General features: G+C 30.6%; 1 protein-coding gene across 3 annotated transcripts in view; it reads left to right on the top strand.

The window, feature by feature from the left end:
* LOC115890583 (AF4/FMR2 family member 4-like) overlaps positions 1-20,707 on the top strand; it is a 298,633-nt gene that overhangs the window by 72,332 nt on the left and 205,594 nt on the right. For all 3 annotated transcript variants that reach the window (XM_030910855.1, XM_030910854.1, XM_030910856.1), the window contains exon 2: positions 10,556-10,673. In XM_030910855.1, the coding sequence (XP_030766715.1) occupies positions 10,556-10,673 (118 nt within the window). The remainder of the gene's footprint in view (positions 1-10,555; positions 10,674-20,707) is intronic.

The following is a 20,707-nucleotide window of genomic DNA, read 5'->3' as shown; positions in this document are numbered from 1 at the left end:
TATAAAATTCATGAATAAACGTATTTGTTTTAATTTAAACAATTTCAATCTTTAAATATGCCACTAATTATATAGAAATGTTATGTCTCATCTCTAATTTTAGAAATCTCCATGCAACAGTTAGGTTGAGTTAAAAGGCGGGAATTTAAGGTTGAACTATTGTTTTATTTTTACTAGAATTCGGGAAATTTAATTATCAAAAGTCCATAATACCGGGCGCGTCTCAAAAGTGGCTCACCCCTATAATTTTCTTATTTTTTTAGTTAAAAAAACGAAATTTGGTATTTTAGTATATGACATAAATTAGGATTGATTAACGTATTCAATTGTTTTCGGTCACTTTCGGTCGGTTTGAAATATCAAGTGTGGTATCAAATTATTCGTAAAAAAATGCTTTTTCCAAATATGCTAATTGAGCGATCCACCCTTGTTCTATTTGAAAAAATTGAGTTATGATTAAAAATACGATTTGAGAATTTTCTAACTGGCCAGGACAAACCATTAAAACATTAGACGATCAAATCTATTTTTCCAAGGCTCCTTGATGAAGAATTAGTGTTTTTAACATAGCCATGGCAGTCTAGATTGAATTTTAAAATATAATTTTTTATTAAGCGAGAATGTCAAAAGTTGACATATGATATGTCATTCTATTCAGAATGTTATTTTCTATCGAATAAAGTATAAAAAAATACCCGGTGAAACAGGAAGTGACTAAAAACAATTGAATACACCAATCAATCCTAATTCGTGTCATATACTAACATACCAAATCTCGTTTTTTTATCTGAAAAAATAAAAAAGTTATAGGGGGTGAGTTTGGATGCATCCGGTATACCGGGTGCGTCTCAAAAGTGGATCATTTTTTACTTTATTCCATAGAAAGTGATACTCTGAATTGAATGACATATCACATGTCAACTTTTGACATTTTCGCATATGGTTTATTTGAAATTGTAACAAGCGGTTCATAACGACAATTTGACTCAAAATATCCAATGTGTGGTACCAAATTATTTGTAAAAAATGCTTTTTCCAAATATGCTAATGAGCCATCTTCGTTCCTGTTGAAAAAAATTGAGATATGATTAAAAATACGATTTGGCCATCTTTTAACCGGCCCGGAAAAAACACTAAAAACATTAGACGATCAAATCTATTTTTCCAAGGCTCCTTGATTAAAAATTAGTGACTTTAACATAGCCACTCTAGATTGAAATTTAAAATACGATTTTTTTAAGCGAATATGTCAAAATTTGATTGATGATTGTCATTCTATTCAGAGTGTCATTTTCTATCCAATAAAGTAAAAATATACCGTCAAAAGTCAAATATACCGTTTAACAGTCAAAAGTTGTAGTTTGTAGTCATTTCCGGTGAAACAGGAAGTGACCGAAAACAATTGAATACATCAATCAATCCTAATTTATGTTGTACCAAATCTCTTAATCTTTTTATTTACTTGTAAAATGAAGAATAGAATATACATATACAGAATACAAATAAAACATCTTATAATAATAATTATATTTTATTTATCTATATCGTTATTATCCATAGTGTTTTTAATATTTCATAAATACATCAAAACCAAATGTATACCTTTTAACCATTTATTCCTATAGTTCGTATAAACTCGCATTACGATGTGGAACTTTGAAGGTCGCTCAAACTTGTTATTTGCTTTTACATATAAATCAATATTACAATTTCTATGATTTAGACATTTTTGTACTAGCTGTATTGGTCGCGGAATTAGTATTAGTGGTTCATATCTAATGGAATATTTATATGTTTAAATTATTTAAAATTTTTAATAATATAGGTATATAGAGTGGAAATAACCAATTAGAATATTCTATTCATTATTGCTATACCTTTTGTTATGTACTTACTGATACGTAATGCAGTGGAATGGAAATTTTTACCACTAATAGGTATTAGTGTATTTAGTTTAAAACTTAATCATCTTTCTTTATAAAGTTTACATAAATATATTTCCTGTAACTTTCAAATTTTCAACAGTTCTTATTTAAAAAAAATATGTATATTTTCTTCAGATTATACCGTATGATCCAAAAAAGAATGGTGTCCAGTTGGCTTGGAAATGACGATCAGTGATATAAAATGACAGCCATCTTTATGACATAGCCATCGCTGACGCCGTTTTTTTTTATCATATTGTACTAATTACACGTAGAATTTACATGCACGATTATTCCAGCTTTTTTACATTTTATTGCGACATATTTTTTATTCTCACAAACAGACAAAAATCACAAAATTTTTTCGAAATTATAATATAATACACATGTAATTGTAACTATACAGGGTGTCCCAGAAATAAGTGCAAATATTTTAATGGGTGGTAGATCTCGATAAAAGACAGATATTGTCTCTTTATCGTTTTTCAAATAAGTCCCAAATAACGGAGTTATTTTACTTTGAAAATTTCCAAAAAAAATATTTTTGGCTAAAATTTTGAGAACCACTGAATCTTTTCTGGATTTTCTTTCTTGTAAATTTAATCTAATACCTATGTTGCCATATTATCAAGAAATTATGTTTTTTAACTAAAAACTAAAAAAAAATCCAAAAACGTTTCAAAAAATTTCGAATTTTCAATTTTTTTGGTGAAAAAAACCTCATAGGCGTGTTTCTGGGGTTGCACTATACTACCAGTAAAAATACTTGCACTTATTTCTGGGACACCCTGTATAATTCTGAGAACACACATGGAAAATTTATATTTTAAGATTTTTTTTAGTTAATGTTTAAAGTTTATGTTTAGTTTGTTGTTATGTTTGAATAAACGTTTTTCAACAACTGCATATTCAAAAAATGAGCTTTTATTGAAGTGATATTATTTGAAGAACATCCAATCTCTAGAATAATCAAAACTGATTGCGTCTTGCAAAATCTTATGAATGGTAGTTAAATTTTAGCTAGCAAGACGTTCTCTATGCCTATCTAAAATGATTAATTTACAGAATTGCGAAAAAGATTCTTTTCTAAGATTTTACGTGTACCTACATTTTTTGCGCTTCTATAAATTATAATTTTTAAAATTATGTAAGTCTAGTATAGTCTGTCCAACGACAAGATCCTTGACAGTGATATATGTGTCTGTCATTTTAATTTCAAAGTAGTTATTTTATTTTACAAAGAAATAACTTTTGTTCCAGTTTTACCTGGACCGCATAGCAGGAAATTAATATATTTAAAATTTGACTGACAAGTGATTACTTCAAAATATTGTGAAAAAAACTGTATAAAACTGAAAAAATGTAATCTAGTTCTTGTTTGTTTTGTATAAACACATACCGTTTTTTTTTAAATAAAATAATATTTATTCCTTCCCGTACTTTTTCTTAACTTTTGTGTTTAAAGTCAAATGTTAAAGCACTTAGCAAAACATAGACACCCCAAATCTCATTCAAATTGGAATAACGGTTCTTAAAATATCTCGAGAAATATGTTTATTTTTTAATGAAGCACTTTTGTATATCGGGTGCGTCTCAAAAGTGGCTCACCCCCTATAACTTTTTTATTTTTTCAGATTAAAAAAAACGAGATTTGGTATGTCAGTATATGACATAAATTAGGATTGACTGATGTATTCAATTGTTTCTGGTCGCTTCCTGTTTCACCGGAAATGACTACAACTTTTGATTTTTAAACGGCACCCTCGGTATTTTTTTACTTTATTCGATAGAAAATGGCATTCTGGATAGAATGATATATCATATGTCAACTTTTGATATTCTCGCTTAATAAAAAATTGTATTTTAAAATTCAATCTAGAGTGCCATGGCTATATTAAAAACACTAATTCTTAATCAAGAAGCCTTGGAAAAATAGATTTGATCGTCTAATGTTTTTAGTGTCTTGTCCTGGCCAGTTAGAAAATGTTCAAATCGTATTTTTAATCATATCTCAATTTTTTCAAGTGGAACGAGGGTGGCTTGTTAGCATATTTGGAAAAAGCATTTTTTTACGAATAATTTGATACCACACACTTATTTCGAGTCAAATTTTCGTTCCGAACCACAAGTTATAATTTCAAATAAACCGTATGCAAAAATGTTAAAAGTTGACATATGATATGTCATTCTATTCAGAGTGTTATTTTCTATCGATTAAAGTAAAAAAATACCGAGGTCATTTACGGTGAAACAGTAAGTGACCGAAAACAATTGAATACGTCAATCAATCCTAATTTATGTCATATACTAACATACCAAATTTCGTTTTTTATCTGAAAAAATAAAAAAGTTATAGGGCTGAGCCACTTTTGAGACGCACCTGGTAGGGGTATCAAACGTATTTTGATTCTAAAAATACGTAGTAGTTCTATGTCCACGGAATATTGGGGCACCCTGATTTAAGTATATCATATAGAAAGTTTTACTAACGAATTTTCCCAAATTTCCCCAACCAACGGTTACAGAATTATTCTTAAAAATGATGTTGATTGTGAGTGATCGTGATTGAGATAGGTTATGGAAACAAATTCCTAACCGTCTCAATAAACTTGAATAAACCTTAGTATGACAGAGATTGTGCAGAGATTGAAGTAGATAATATAGCATTGCCGAGCCATTATAAGATCTAATAAACACCTTATGTTTACGTTTGTGTTTTGAAGTTAAATTGAGATAAAATACGGAGTCAGTAAAACATACAAACAGAAAGTAAATATCCTCGTAAATATCAAAAGTAATTTGATAAATACACCGTTAAATACAATAAACAAATTACAAATAATGTACTCTCGATAGTTAAAAAAAGATAAAAAAAACAAGTTATTTAGAACAATTCCTTTAACTCCACATTTTCTTTCAAAAATGGAGAAGGATACAGTGGAATAATTTCAGAGTTTTAATTATTTGTTTAGAACTCCGGTTTAGAAGCTAAATCTAAGTTAATTAAAACTGCAAATTCATCGTTCCCTTTCATAATGGGACTCTTCGCTCTTTTTTACAGTGCATAGTGTAACTTTAAATTATTACGTTCGTTTGTCAACTTTCTCATTAAAAATATAATAGCTTGAATTTTACTTCTATACCTATTTTATATGGTAGTTTCATAATTCGATGGTTGAATTATACATAGTAGGGTTTCCTGAACCGGAGCTGTTTTTCGGAACCGGGAATTTCCGATAAACCGATAAAACCGATAAAAAAAATTGAGTATATAGTTTCAAATGAAAATAATATAAAATTATTAAGTCCTGAGAAAGTAAACATGAACATATGTGAAAATAAAAAGAAAACACGCATGTAGCTTAAAAATTACATCAAACAACATCAACCAACCTCGAAACCAACTTAACTAAATTTGAAAAAAAAATAACATTTTTAATTAATGATGCAAATGCCTATAAAAACATAACACAAAAAAATATAACTAATACATTCAGCAATATTATACTAAATAATAGAATAACATATTTAAACTTCAATAATTGCTAATAAACATTATAGAAACTTCAAAATAACTTCAGAAGTAAGAAGCAGAGATAGCATCACAACTTATTTAGAAGAAAAAGTAAAGAAAAGTAAAGATTTCAGTTAACGTCTCCTTTTTGCTGCCAGGGCTAATCTGGACGGAGCCTACTTTGTTTACGCGGAATCCGAACCGCGGTCCTCGGCCATATCATGGTCAGTGACCTACCGACTTAGGAAGTGTCTAAATTAACTCTTACTCACGAGATATCCGATCTCATCCGGCCTCGAACTGGCGCCGGCGTGAATGAGCCGGCAATGAATGATCTACTTTCAATAGATTTTACACTTTTTCCTTGGACAACAGCACACAGCACGATACAGAGTTTCGGACCGGTCACCCGTCCATCCACCAGTATCGCCTTACGTCGCTTAACTTCGGTGTTCTAATGGGAACCGGTGTTTCAACGTAGCTAGGCCGTTGCCTTCTTATTTAGAAGAGTTTGATTTCGACCGTTTGAAAGTATCAAAAGTCTTTCGTACTTCGCACGTAACAAAAATATGTTTTTAATTGTTATTATCGAGTCCCGAAAGTACCGAAAGAACCGGGAATTAATAATTTTGAGTCCCGGTTCTTTGATGTCTCAAAAGAACCGGTGAATTCCCAGTACTGAACTCTAATACATAGCTAGTAAACTACACTTATTTGTAGTATTAAAATGAGCAAAACAAAACAAAAATAAAAATTATTCTATTTACTTCAGTTTATTTGCGTACATTTTAAATTTGACTGTTACTATACTATAAAATTATACCGGGTGCGTCTCAGAAGTGGTTCACCCCTATAACTTTTTTATTTTCTGAGGTAAAAAAAACGAGATTTGGTATGTTATATGACGTATTCAATTGTTTTTGGTCACTTCCTGTTTCACCAGAAATGACAACTTTTGATTTTTAAATGCCACCCTCAGTATATTTTTACGTTATTCGATAGAAAATGACACTCTGAATAGATTGATATAACATATGTCAACATTTTACATCTTCGCTTTAAAAAAATCATATTTTAAATTTCAATTTAGTGTGTCATGGGTGTTAAAAACACTGATTTTTAACCAAAGAGCTTTGGAAAAATAGATTTGATCGTCTAATGTTTTTCTCTAGATTGAAATTATTTAAAATTCAATTTGTTTTTGAGCGCATATGTCAAAAGTTGACATATGATATGTCATTCTATTTAGAATGTCATTTTCTATCGAATAAAGTAAAAAAAATACCGAGGGTGCCATTTAAAAATCAAAAGTCGCAGTCATTTCCGGTAAAACAGGAAGTAACTAAGTAACTAAAAACAATTGAATACGTCAATCAATCCTAATTTATATCGTATACTAACTTACTAAATCTCGTTTTTTATCTGAAAAAATAAAAAAGTTATATATATAGGGGTGAGCCACTTTTGAGACGCACGCACCCGGTATAGCGACAGCTGTTAGCTTAATAGATATGTGTATCGTCCATGTGTGCTTACCGTGCGTAACACATGTAAGATCTTGTGTCTGCCTGATTTACAAAGTGCTTATAGGTAAAGCATTTAACACCCTATCTAATTTACTGGATTTCATGTCCAGGGTGAAAATGTTTATCTACCTGTTTGTGTGGCTGTACTAATACATTTGCTACATTTGTTAATAAATTTTCTAATATATCGTAGGTTCTCTGAGTTTGAATTATTCTTAAATATAATATTTTATCTTACACAACGTTTCGGACAGTAATACATCTGACCGAAAAGCTGTGTTAAGTTAAAATAAGTAAAGCATATGGAAATCCGAAATTGGAACTTGAAACGATCATAAAATGCGCCAAATTATTTATAAAATTAATTGTAATGTGATATCTTTAATCAGAGATTATTTTTTTTTTAAATTCAATTTTGAAAAACGAATATAAATTATAAATAAACCATCAACATGACTGTGACAATGTAGTATTATTTAATCCAATTTTTTTTGCTTTAATTTTTTAGATTTTATTTGAAAGAATTGAGATTTTTTCTAACAAAGAACACTAATGCCCTTTTTCATCTCAAGAGCGATCATTCAACAGGTACTTGGATAAAGTCCACTAGTCTGAGAGTTAATCTATGGGAGCCCACTTTAAGAGTAGCATATAAGTACTAATTTTAAGTATAAACCTCGGTATAAACTTCCCAGTAAAATAAAAACAATTGATAGCATGTTAGCTATTACTAAACTTAATAATTCCACTTATTTCACTGAAGATTTAAAAAATAATTTGGAAATACTATACATTTTTCGAGACTATACTGTTACGAATTCCGTGGGTCCTAAATTTAAACATACCATAAAAACAGGTAAACTTTACCCCACTAAAATAGCACCGATAATGATTTCTAGATATGATCAACAAATTGCAAACTCCGATTCAATCGCAGCGCTTTTAAAATCGCAATCGCAACCTGCGATTAACTCTCACAGTAAACTGCGACTGCGATTTTTCCTAGTTACGAGTTTCAATTTAGACAACCAATATTACTATAGTTGGGATTTGCGATTTTTTCTACTTGCGAGTTTCAATTTAGGCAAACACTATTACCCCAGCTATTACTATGGTTGCGATTTGATTTTGTAAACCAAGACCGTGATAACCTTCTATCTGCTTTGGTTGTTTAAATGTGTAAAACGTGAACGTGTGTGTGGATTGACTTTAATTGTATTTCGTCTGATGATTCTCGTATGAGCGAAACACGTGTCACTGTTTAGATTAATGTAAACGTTGACACCGAGACTTAAGTGTTTTTTCTTCTTCTTTTTAATTTAAACTAGGTCTCCTTGAGAAGAATGGACGCCTTCTTTAAATTCTATCTGCGAGTTTGAATTTTTAAGAGTTGCGATTTGCGATTTTGTTGCGAATGTAATTTTGTGGCCTATTGAAGCATTTTAGAGTAAACTGCGAAGGTATTACCCAAGTAGCATAGGAAGGAGAAAAAAACATTGACCACAGAAAACTAACCACTATTTGGTTGAATTTTACTTATATTTAACTTATATATTATTACTTATATATTTAATAAATTTGTTGTAGGGAATAAAGTGCGAGAAATCTAAAAATGAGGTCGTAAACTAGTTAATAATAACCTAAAATTATGCCTTTGAAAAGTAGCAACGTTGGAGTTAGTTGGCATTGTTAAAATCTAGTTACTGATAACCTATTGAGGGCATTAAGACTACAGGGACTTGAAGTAGGTCAAATGTTACTTTATTATAACCTCAAATTTGTCACGGGGGTCGAAGGCATTGTTTGGTTTTCAAGTTAGTTTAAAATTTAGTTGTTAATAACTTTAAATAGGACCTTATTTGGAGGAGTTCAAATTCTCCAAGACTCCAAATTACCTTAGATTAGAAAACTATATCATTGATCAACATTTCTAAGGTTACTAAACCATTTTTTCGTTCTTTCAGTATATGACATTCTGCTGTAGCCTTTAAACTTGTAAAATTCTTAAAGTATTTTTTTAAAAAGCCTGTATTAAATGGTGAAGCAACAAAGGGGCAATTGCAAATTTCATTATATCAGCGTCATAAATTATTATCTTTTTATTATGCAACAAGCGTTTAAAGTATTGTTTTATTTCATTATTACGTTGTATGACTTTAATTTCTGATAATAATCGTTTTTCAATCACATAATATTTTATTCTTTTTTTAGAAATTATATAGAGACTCTGGAATTTATTTAGTAGTAGTTAAATAAAAAATTTGAATATTAAGATTTGTTCTGTTTAGTTTGGTTTAGTTAACTATAATACCGGGTGTTTTTCAAAAGTTGCTTATCCCTATAACTTTTGTATTTTTTTTTCAGATAAAATAACGACATTTGGTATGTTAGTATACAACATACATCAGGATTGATTGACGTAATCAATTAGTTTCGCTCACTTCCTGTTTCACCGGAAACTAATACAACTTTTGATTTTTAATAATTTTCAATAAATTTTTGGTATCCTTGGTATTTTTTAATTTATTTGATAGAAAATGACATTCTGAATAGAATGACGTAATCAAATTGCGTTTATCTCGTCAAGGAGGCCGAATTCGACAAAATACCAAGAGATAACTTTTAATTGGCGTTAAACAGCCTACATAATTTTGATATCAAAACAAAGAAAGTCAGTGATAGCACATATGCACGTACCTGATGAATTTATCGACACTTTTTTAGGGTTAAAATCTGTAACACTTATAGTAACTTTTACTCAAAATTTCATTCGTTTTTTCAATCACTAAAAATACTAAAATGATAATAAATCGAAAGATTATTAAGATTTTAACACCCTGTAGCTGCGAAACAAAGCAGAATCGGACCTATGTTGATATGAAAAATAAATCTTATTTTTACGTGAGGAATCTCTCCACGAGAGATGGCACATGTTTTTTGAAACACCCTGTATATATACATATATATTTCTACGAAAACTTGAAGACGTATAAAAATGGTATAATACAATTTTTGATAGACAATTAAATTGTGCATCTGTTTCAAGTAAAATATACAGGGTATCCATTTAAATTAAACAAGTTATGGTCATTTAAAGCTAGTAACTATTTAATATAAATTTTTAGACACTCTGTATAAGGTACTATAATTTTCATTATTGCAACACAAAACTTAGTAATTAGAAAAACTTTAGAACACTATTTGGTTTTAAAAACTTAAATACCTCTAGAGAAATGAAGCATTAAAATTGATATTGCATTTTCACAAAATCGTAAATATTTCAAACAGCGGTAACATTAAAATTTAAAATGCGGCAAATCTTAACCAAATTTACTTTTATTATAATCGTAGAAACTAAAAATGTAGTAATATACAGGGGATTCCATTTAAAAAAATACAACTTTAGTATTTTTTATTTATTTGGTAGTATTTTGAAAATAATTTTAAATTGTAGCTTTGTAGTCCTCCAGCGATTCCATCATTCACAATTCCTAGAAATTTAATCATTTGGCTACAGTATTTTGTGTCGACCCTGTATAATCATAAGAATTTAACTAATTTTTGCTTAATTGATGTTTTTTCCTTTGCAGGGAGGAGCGTTTCCGTGCCCGTGAATGGGAGCGTCAAGCGCGGGCGGCGCAAATGTCTTCCTCAGCTGTGGATCACGATGGCCCTGCCCAGAGCCCTCTCTTCAAGGAGCCCATCAAGGTACTGTCAAGTTTCTATCATATAAATGTTACGGACGATGAGGAAAATGGGAAATTTACGATAATACCCTGCCAATAACGGAAATACCCAATTTAGTTCAGTTATTGGGGATCAAAAAAGGGGCCTGCTTGGAAAAAAGTCTGGAAGTTTTGAAACTTTGCAGGTTTATAGGTTTTGGGGTCCCTAACTAAAATCCGTAAAATGCACATTTCCAGACTTGCCCCGGCGCCGCCATCTTGTCAAGATGGCGCCCAAAATCGGTATTTTGTAAATATCTCGAAAACTTCCGGACTTTTTTTCAAGCAAAAATTCCCAATGACTTGGGCCTGCATAGCCAACAATAGATAACAATGGGCCCAATTACAAAGAGAGTATGTGAGGGAGGAAATGACCATAATTGGAAATGGGTGAATAAGCTGAAAATGATGATGCCTTATGATGGAACTTATATTTTGTTTACTGGATGCATTGACATTGTTGATATGCTATTTGTACTTGCTAGCTTATATATTTATTTATTTCTATAACTAACTATATATTTATTATATATTTATTTATTTCATAAACAATTAAAAAGGTTTGAACGAAACGGCTTTAATTAACCATTTAATTTTAAAATATTCAATTTTAATTCAAATTTAACATGACCACAAAAGAGCGTTTAAATTGGAATTATTATGGGAGATTGATATTTGTTTAAATATTTAACATGCTGTTAACAAAGTTTTAACTTTCACTTAGCACAAAAAAATGACGTTTTGTAGTCGTTTTCTTTATTTTTAGTTTAAAAGTTAATCTAGTTCTGGGACGTGTTAGAATAGAAGATTTGTTTTATAGATTTGTTTTGCAATTTATAGGTATCTCATCCTATAAGTATAAAAAAATGAACATGTTGCTTTCTTTTTTTTGGCGTAATTCAACCAATATAAATTTCATGTATTCATGTATTTTATTACTTTACTATTTTATAAAACATATTTGTTATTTGCATATTTTGTTTTAAATATTAAATATTTCTATTATTTAACAATAATACAAAACTAAACGAAATATTTAGATGTTTTATAATTAATTTTGAGATGCTAACTTTTAGAAATAAAGGTACGATTTTCAATTTATGAGACCTGTAATCAACATTAAACCTAAATTGGTTATGTTAGGGTTTATACCACAAATACAGTTACTAAAATCAGAGTGTGCTAAACATGGACTCTGTGTTTTTAATGAATAAGTTGCTATACGGCGGGTATTTCAAAAGTGGCTCACCACTATAACTTTTTATTTTTTCACATAAAAACGAGATTACGTATGTTAGTAAATGACATAAATCGGGATTGATTGACGTATTCAATTAGTTTCGGTCATTTCCAGTTTCACCACAAATAACTACAACTATTTATTTTGAAATGGTACCCTGGGTATATTTGTTTACCTTATTTGATAGAAACTAACATTCTGAATAGAATGACATAACATATGTCAACTTTTAACATTTTCAATAAAAAAAAGTATTTCAAATTCAATCGGGAATGCCATGGTTGTGCTAAAACCACTAATTTTTAATCAAGGAGCCTTGAAAAAATAGATTTGATCGTCTAATGTTTTTCGTGTCTTCCACCTGATGGCCAAACCATATTTTTAATCATATCTCATTTTTTTTCAATAGCATATTTGGAAAAAACAATTTTTACGAATAATTTGGTACCACTTATTTGGTGTTTCGAGTCAAATTGTCGTTATATTTATTGTCGTGACACTTTAGATTGAAATTTAGAATACAATTTTATTTAAGAGAAAGTGTCAAAAGTTGACCTGTGATATGTGTTCTGTTCAGAATATAATTTTCTATCAACCTAAAGGTGTGATTTACCGAGGGTGTGATTTACAAATCACAAGTTGTAGTCATTTCCGGTGAAACAGGAAATGACCGGAAATAATTGAAAACGCCCATAGATCCTGATTTATGTCTTATACCGGGTATTGCATCGTCGAGCGGGACATAGGAAATCCCATGAAAATTTTAATAGGGTCAATTATTGGCTTCCCTAATTATTTTAGAGAATAATTCTATTTAGGTTTATTGAAGAGCACTAAAACCCACATGCAAAAGAATAACTTTAGATATTTTTGATTAGCCCGTTTACGAGTTATCGCCCGATTTCTTTTTAAATATTTCTCCTTTCTTATGGCCCTGTATTTACTTATGAGCACCAGTCAAGGTAAAAGATAACTGTCAAATGAAGTTGTCATTTCAGAAATTTATCTATTTAGTGATTTATTATTATTATTAAAAACTCATACCTACATCGAAAATATTAGCCATGAATTACACTACCGAAGAAAAAGTATTGATGATTAAATGGTATTATCAAGGAAATAGTTATCAAAAGGTGTCGGACATGTTTGCTGCTCTGTATCCGAATAGACCGATACCTGGAAAATCTACAATCGCAAGGAATATCCAGAGATTTCAGACCAAAGGTACCCTAATAAATAACTGCAGATGTCAAGCAAGGCAGGAACAAAAGAAGATGCAAGAAATGATACCGACTTGGAAGTTTTATTGTGCGTGGAAGAGAACGATGGAAAGATCAGCACAAGGAAACTTGAGGATGAAATAGGAATAGACAAGACATAAATACTATTCCTTCAAATATGAAAAGCACCAAGAGCTACGAGATGGGGACGAAATACGGCGGCAGGCGTTTTGTTTTTATATGATGGAAAGAGCAAACACGGATAGGGAATTTTTAAAAAACATATGTTTCACTGACGAATGCACGCTTACCTTAAATAATGAACCCAATGTTCAAAATTATCGATATTGGAACAAAGAAAACCAACACAGGTTTGTCGAAACAAGGACGCAATGTCCACAGAAAGTAAATGTCTGGGCAGGGATATTCGGACACAATATTATCGGGCCATTATTTCTTACGCGAAATTTAAATGCAGAATATTATTTGGAACTACTACTCGAAAATCATATTTTACCTGCTTTACATATGCCGCTAGGGAAAATTAGGAAGTTTGGTATTCTATGTCCCGTCCGACGATGCAACACCCGGTATATACGACATACCAAGTATTATTTTTTTTATCTGAAAAAAATAAAAAAGTTATAAGAGTTAGCAAATTAGTATAGTTTTTAGGTTTATTTATTTGTAGAAATAAATATACAAATTACAAATGTTTTAATGAACCTTATAATTCACTAGATTAATAAAATTGATAACAAGTCATAAAAAAATCTGTTTATATTCAATATATTGTTGTAAAGTTATCTTAATTGACAGGCTTCAAAAACACAAACTTGAAGTAAATATCAGCTGTTCCAGCTACAGTCAAGGTGATCAGATAATAGCTGGCTTGAAGGCATGCATGCCCGTTTAGAACAATTTGCGAACTGTCACCTTGGAACGAACATTTTACTATACCGAACATCTTGACGTCTTCATTTAAATATTTACATCCTTTAAGAGTTATTTTATTAAATCAGGAAAGTAATTTATTTAAGTGAAGGCGATACTCATGCTGCTAGTTTGGGTTTCTAATAATAAACATTATCATGAGTCGATAAAATTCTTATCTGAATTTCAAGAGTAAATATTTATCATAAATGTAAAAATGTTCTTGGCGTGGGATATTGATTAATTTATTAATTAAATTTATTTTTGTGTTTTTGATTTGATATCGATTTCCTGTTATTTACACCTAAAACTTAGAAGTTGTAACAAAATATAGTATTTTCGACGGTTTGGTTTGGTTAATACAAAAACTCGAAAATTTAGTTCTCTAAATAACTGTTTGTGCTTAAAAGTACAATTTAAAAAAAAAGACTACGAAAACAGGCAATAAAACAAGAATCACTCACAAAGATTCAACAACAACACGATATTATACAAAATATTGACTGGCACTAGGATAATTGTCAAATAATAAAGGAGAACATTGCTGAACATGGCGCAACGTGACCAACATAGCGATAATAAAATTCGGTTTAAACTAATTTTTGCAGCTTTAATCATAACCAACATGAGATACAGGCCAGAGACATCGATTTGTGACGTCACCGCAATAGTCGGGCTTTTGTATTGTGTCATATGGTACTGCATATAGTTTTTGCATAAATAATAGTATTGATTGATAGTTTTGCCAGATATAAATATGAAAAATATTATACACAAAGGTATTAAAAAATAACATTAACTTTTTATCGCGTTAAAGCAATTGAAAAGCATTAAAATTTAGATCTAAAACACGGATATTATTATGAAATAAAAAACAGCATTAGATGAACAGAATAAAATCCAGATAATAAAAAGCATGTCCTAAAATTGCGTCAGCGAGTATTTAGCAACTAGTAGCTCAAAAAATTTGAAAACTATACTTTATCGACAAGTTAAGAAAATGTATTGTATATGATAAGGGCAGAATACATTTTAAAGTTATTAAAAATAATTGTAAAAAATTAACATATTTAGAAAATGTGGGATATATCAGGTAGAATTAACTATTATCATTAAGTAATTTGTAGTTCGATGTTCATCAAGTAACCATCTCCATATATCGTAAATAAAAAGATAAAGATATCATTTTTTTTATAAAATACTGAAATAAAGTACAATTAATTTAATTTATTTAAAATATATTGCCATTTCATAATAATAATAATAATTTTCAATATTTATTTCATCCTGAATTTCCAAATCTTTTCTTTCATCGGGATGTTTGGGAACATGCACAGTCATATAAGAGGGTTGATTTGGAAAAATTGTAGGCACAGCATCTTCTGTAGGTTTTGGACGTGTCCCAGTTACAGTTAATATTATTGGGAAAGAGAATGTAGACAGATCCTGAGTACTTATTATAATTGCTGCTACAAGGCACAGGCACAAAACAATGTTGCGGCATTTTTTATTTCACAAAGAAAAAATAAAGAAACGAAAACTGTTTTACCTAAAAATACACGTCACTTACGTTGGTTTAACACTATACACTAACACTAACGCTATTAATTATGTTTTTATATAAATTCCCCAACTTTTTCCTAGCCCGGACACACAGCCCGCATCGCCGGTGTTACTATAATTTTTACCGAAAGTATGTTTTTTTTCGTGGGTACGATGTTATGAATCGGATCTAGATAGTTCACTATTCACTCAGAGTACACTCAAAATTATTTAGTATAATTTTATTAGCATAGAAACGCGTAAAAAAACACAGATTTGTTGCGAAACTAATGAAAACAATAGGTTTGTTTACGACTACTAATTCTCGACCACTTCGGTAGAGCTGTCAAAACAGTCAGGCCTTGAATATGACGTTAACCACGCTTTACTCTAAATACAATTTCTGTTACAATCATTTGCTCTATAAAGTAAAATGAATAGCTGCTCGGTATCTTAAATTTTACAACAAATTTAAACATTTTTGCCAAAATTTCATTTAGTCAGGTTTATAGACTCTAGTGTCAATGTCGATATGATTGATGACGTGCAAAGGAAAATGTTTTGCGATTACAAATTACTTATATTTTTTTCAGTGTAGTATAAAAAATACTCTATAACGAACAGTTGAAAGATTAGCGGTCTTTTTACGAGGAATACTATTTTGTCATGGCTAATCCATGACGCCGCGCCATACCGTGGGAAAAAACCATTTGACCATCCATTTCCGCATAGATCCGACCTCCGCATACGGCAATGTTTCGATCGTTAGAACTTCTATCTTCCAGGTGTGTCTTGGCATATGACTAATGAAAATTACGATGTTTGTAATCCATATGGGTGTATGTTTAAATTTCTGGTCGATGTCTATTAGAATTGATTAAAGGACATTGGATCATCCTTTCGTTAAATTAGATAAATTGTACCTATTTTAAAGATACACAGAAAAAACAATAAGATATTTTTAATAATAGTCTTATTTTTGAGAGCAAACCCATTCATACGAACATAGTGCAGTTAGCAGAACTATTATAATCATTTTAGTTTAAATATAGATATACAGGGTGGTCCGAACTGTATTCCGGAAACTTCGGCAGCATATTTTGCAGATAAAAATAAGTAAAAAAGTTCGTATAAATGTATGTCCTAAAATGGTTAGTTTCGGAGATACAGGGTGTAGAAATTTCATTTTATTTCGATTTTTTCCAAATAATTTCTGAAGTAACGTCAATATTTCGATGAAAATTGGTGTCTGGGAGTTTTGTGACATGAGAAATTTGATTTTGATGTCAAAATGACTCCTATTTGTAGTGGGCGCCACCTACATGTGTGTTAACTGTTTTGAAGAGTAATAACTTTTTGTCCGTACCGGTATAAAACTACTGACTGAAAAACATACATTTCCATGACTTTTTACGTAAAAAATGTCTCTTGGTAAAAATCGCTATGAGCAACCGTTCTCAAGATATTTAGAATGGAAATAGTCAATACATGTCATTATTGACAAAAAATAAGCACACGTTGAGAGTATAGCTATTTGACTGAAATAATAAATTTTTATTTTTTTAAATTAATCATATTTTTTTCTGCGAAAAAATGACGATTAAACAATTTCTGTTGAACTTTTGACACAAAAAGATTTCAAATTTATGATTTCAGTTTAATAACTATTTAGTCAACATGTTTAATTATGTCAGTGATGACAGGTATTGATAATTTCGATTCCAAATATCTCGAGAACCATTACTCTTAGCGATTTTTACCAAGAGACCTTTTTTATGCAAAAAAAGTTGAATGTATATTTTTTTACTCAGTAGTCTTATACAGGTATGGACGAAAAGTTATTACTCTTCAAACCAGTTAAAAAATATGTAGGTGGCGCCCTCTACAAGCAGGAGTCATATTAACATGAAAATCGAATTTCCCATGTCAAAAAACTCCCAGACACCAATTTTCATCCAAATATTGACGTTACTTCATAAATTGTTTTGAAAAAATCGAAATAAAAATGAAACTTCTACACCCTGTATCTCCGCAACTAAGCATTTTAGGACATACATTTATACGAACTTTTTTACTTATTTTTATCTGCAGAATATGCTGCCGAAGTTTCCGGAATACATTTCGGACCACCCTGTATATTTAAAACTGGCAACATTTTACTAGCAGCAAATTTTGTTCAAGTCATTGAACAAAATTTGCTGCATTCTAAAAAAATATTTTACTTCTTGACGCCTTCCAAAAAAATATTTTACTACTTCTTTTTGGTGGTTTTGTTGTGTTGTTTTAATGATGAATGAAAAATGTCATGATCTTTTGGACGGAAGAATCAATGGACGCTTTATTAAATTCGTGAGGTACCTACTAGAGACATTAAGGTGCGTATACATATGGCGAGCACAACGCGAGCCGAGCACGAGCCGAGCTTCCCACAAGCTCAATTCGTCATATGTGTACTCCTCCCGCGAGCGCCTCGCGAGCCGCTCAGTGTGATCGTCGCGATCCACTTCTTGTCGGTTTTTGCGACGAACACAAAGGAGCTCGCAGTTATAACTTGGATGGCGTTGTGGCAGGTACGTCGTTCTGGTCTGATCGGCGAGCATGGAGCCTACATGGTCGGAGGATATTTTGCTTCAATTAGTTGAGTTGTATAGGACGCATATACTATTTTGTGGGACCCCAAAAACGAAAATTATTTTAAAAAACCAAAAGAAAAGATGCCTGGAAGGAAATCGCCACTTTAATAGGCAAACCTGAAGAAATATGCGAGAAAAAAATTATAAGCATGTTGGCAACTTATAGATGAGAGAGGAAAAGGAAAAAGAGTCAGTAGGAACAGGAAAAGGTGAGCTTTGCAAAAGAAGCATGTTTATTTATAGAATGACATTTATTCAACACCCCTTTTTTTTCTTGTAGTAACTTTTTTTTAATATAATTAAAAAAACTAATGGTACATTTAAATCTTCAATATGTTTCTCAGTTGACGTGGGTCTGCAATTTTTTTCAAAAAATCTTATAGCCTCTTTTTTTCATGTTTAAAAAAAAGCTGAAAATGTTTTGAGTGGTTTTAGGTAAACATAGTTGGTACTATTCGAAAGAGGGGCAGAAATTATGTACCTCCTGAAAATTACACAACGATTGAACAAAGAATTATTTAAATATACAATTTGAAATCTTCTAAATTTGCTAAAAATAATAACATTTTTAAGATTTTTGCAAAAAATTGATTATTTTTGACTCGCGCGCTAGCCTCGTGCTCGGCTCGCGTTGTGCTCGCCATATGTATACGCACCTTTATACGAGAAGATATACCGTATGATCGAAAAAAAAACGGCGTCCAGTTGGCTTGGAAATGACGATCAATGCTATTCCCCATATAATTTTACATATATATAAAATAACAGCGATTTTCATTTCATAGCTATCGCTGACGCCTTTTTTATTGGATCATACGGTACTTACTATATTGAAGAACTCGGAAAATTTGCCTGAAAGTAAACTAATTCAATATACACAGGAACAGCTACATATATTTAGTTAATTATTATTACTATTTATTAAATTAGTACCTATTTAGTAGTTAGTACTCTTTTCTCTCGCTATTTAGACAGTAAATTAGCATTGCAAACTGCTGTTTTGTCAAGACTTGTACCTCCCAGAGGTCGAACAAAAGTGGAAAAAGCACACTGAAAAAAGAAAATTTAAACTAGCAATTGTAGTAGTCGAAACAGTGATATTTTTGTGAAACTGTTTGATTTTGGTTAGTACACCATCATCTGGTTATTAAAAATAGATAACAGTATTAAAGGTAAATATTTTGTTGTAATAACATAATAAAAATCTGAATTCCGTTATAAATCGCCATAAACGATCTTTTTACAACTTTCCTGTAATGGTTGTTATAACAAAAACTCGCTAGCTTAGCTTAAAAGTTTTGAGCAATGTTTTTTTGCAACCAGTCTTTTAGAGCTAAAACATCAAACAAAAAATATGCAGAGTTAGTGAGTATTGATCCAAGTTTTAAAGAACAAATATCCAATGCTTCATAACGATGATCCTCCTGATGATATATTATGCGAAGTTGTTTCAAAGTTTCTTAAAAAAGAAAAGATCTATTTTTTAAAACGAAAATCGGATAAAAAATATCTAAAATACGGATTTCAAGGAATATAGAACTGACTGGAGATGGAAGTAAATAATATTGAGGAATTGCCTCCATAATTTTAAAGCTTATGTCCAATAACGTTAATATATTATTATATTGTTTTGTGAAATTATGTTTATTTTATACGGGTTGTCTCTATATTCCGTGGACATGGAATTACTACGTATTTCTACCTCTATACGAAAGTGCTTCGTTTGTCCGCTAGAGGGCATCAAACTTTAAAAAAATAAACACATTTTTTCAGATATTTTAAGAACCGTTATTCCGATTTGAATGAGATTTTGGTTGTCTATGTTTTGCTAAGTGCTTTAACATTGGATATTCACAAAAACCAAGAAAAAGTAAGGGAAGGATAAAAACTACCCCACTTTTACATAAATTTTATTATAAATATTTTCCATCTCCACCGACCACAGATTTTATTTTCGTAGAATGGTCCCTCTATATTTACTACATTTTTTGTGTCTTTAAAAAAAACGCCACATCGCATAGTTTTTGAGAAAACATTTTTTGGGGAATCTATTTTTCCAAACTAGACCTACAAAATATATAGAGAGTTCCAATATTACGTGTCCATAGAACAACTACGTATTCTTTGAATCAAAATAAGTTAATTACACATAATTTACCTTTATATAAAAGTGCTTTGTTTGCCCGTTAGAGGGCATCGATCAAAAACAAACCTGAACGTTAATTAATTTAAAATTTAATATTTTTTAAGCCTTTTATGAAGCTTATTGTCAAATATAATTTGTGATACTAAGAAAAATTCCCTATTTTCGCCAATTATTGGAGCATAACAGATTTTATGTGCATTCATAGCCTTGATGTGACAAAATACATTTTTTGGAAGTCAGCTTCGGAAAAATATTTTTTTTCCTTAAAAAGTATGCGCGGTGTTAGGGAATGCAATCCCGCAA

This window comes from Sitophilus oryzae, unplaced genomic scaffold, assembly GCF_002938485.1.
Source record: "Sitophilus oryzae breed Bouriz unplaced genomic scaffold, Soryzae_2.0 scaffold_888_pilon_pilon, whole genome shotgun sequence".
In the NCBI taxonomy this organism is placed as follows: Eukaryota; Metazoa; Arthropoda; class Insecta; order Coleoptera; family Curculionidae; genus Sitophilus; species Sitophilus oryzae.
Note: the sequence above shows the minus strand (reverse complement) of the source record. Positions and strands in the feature narration are given on the sequence as shown.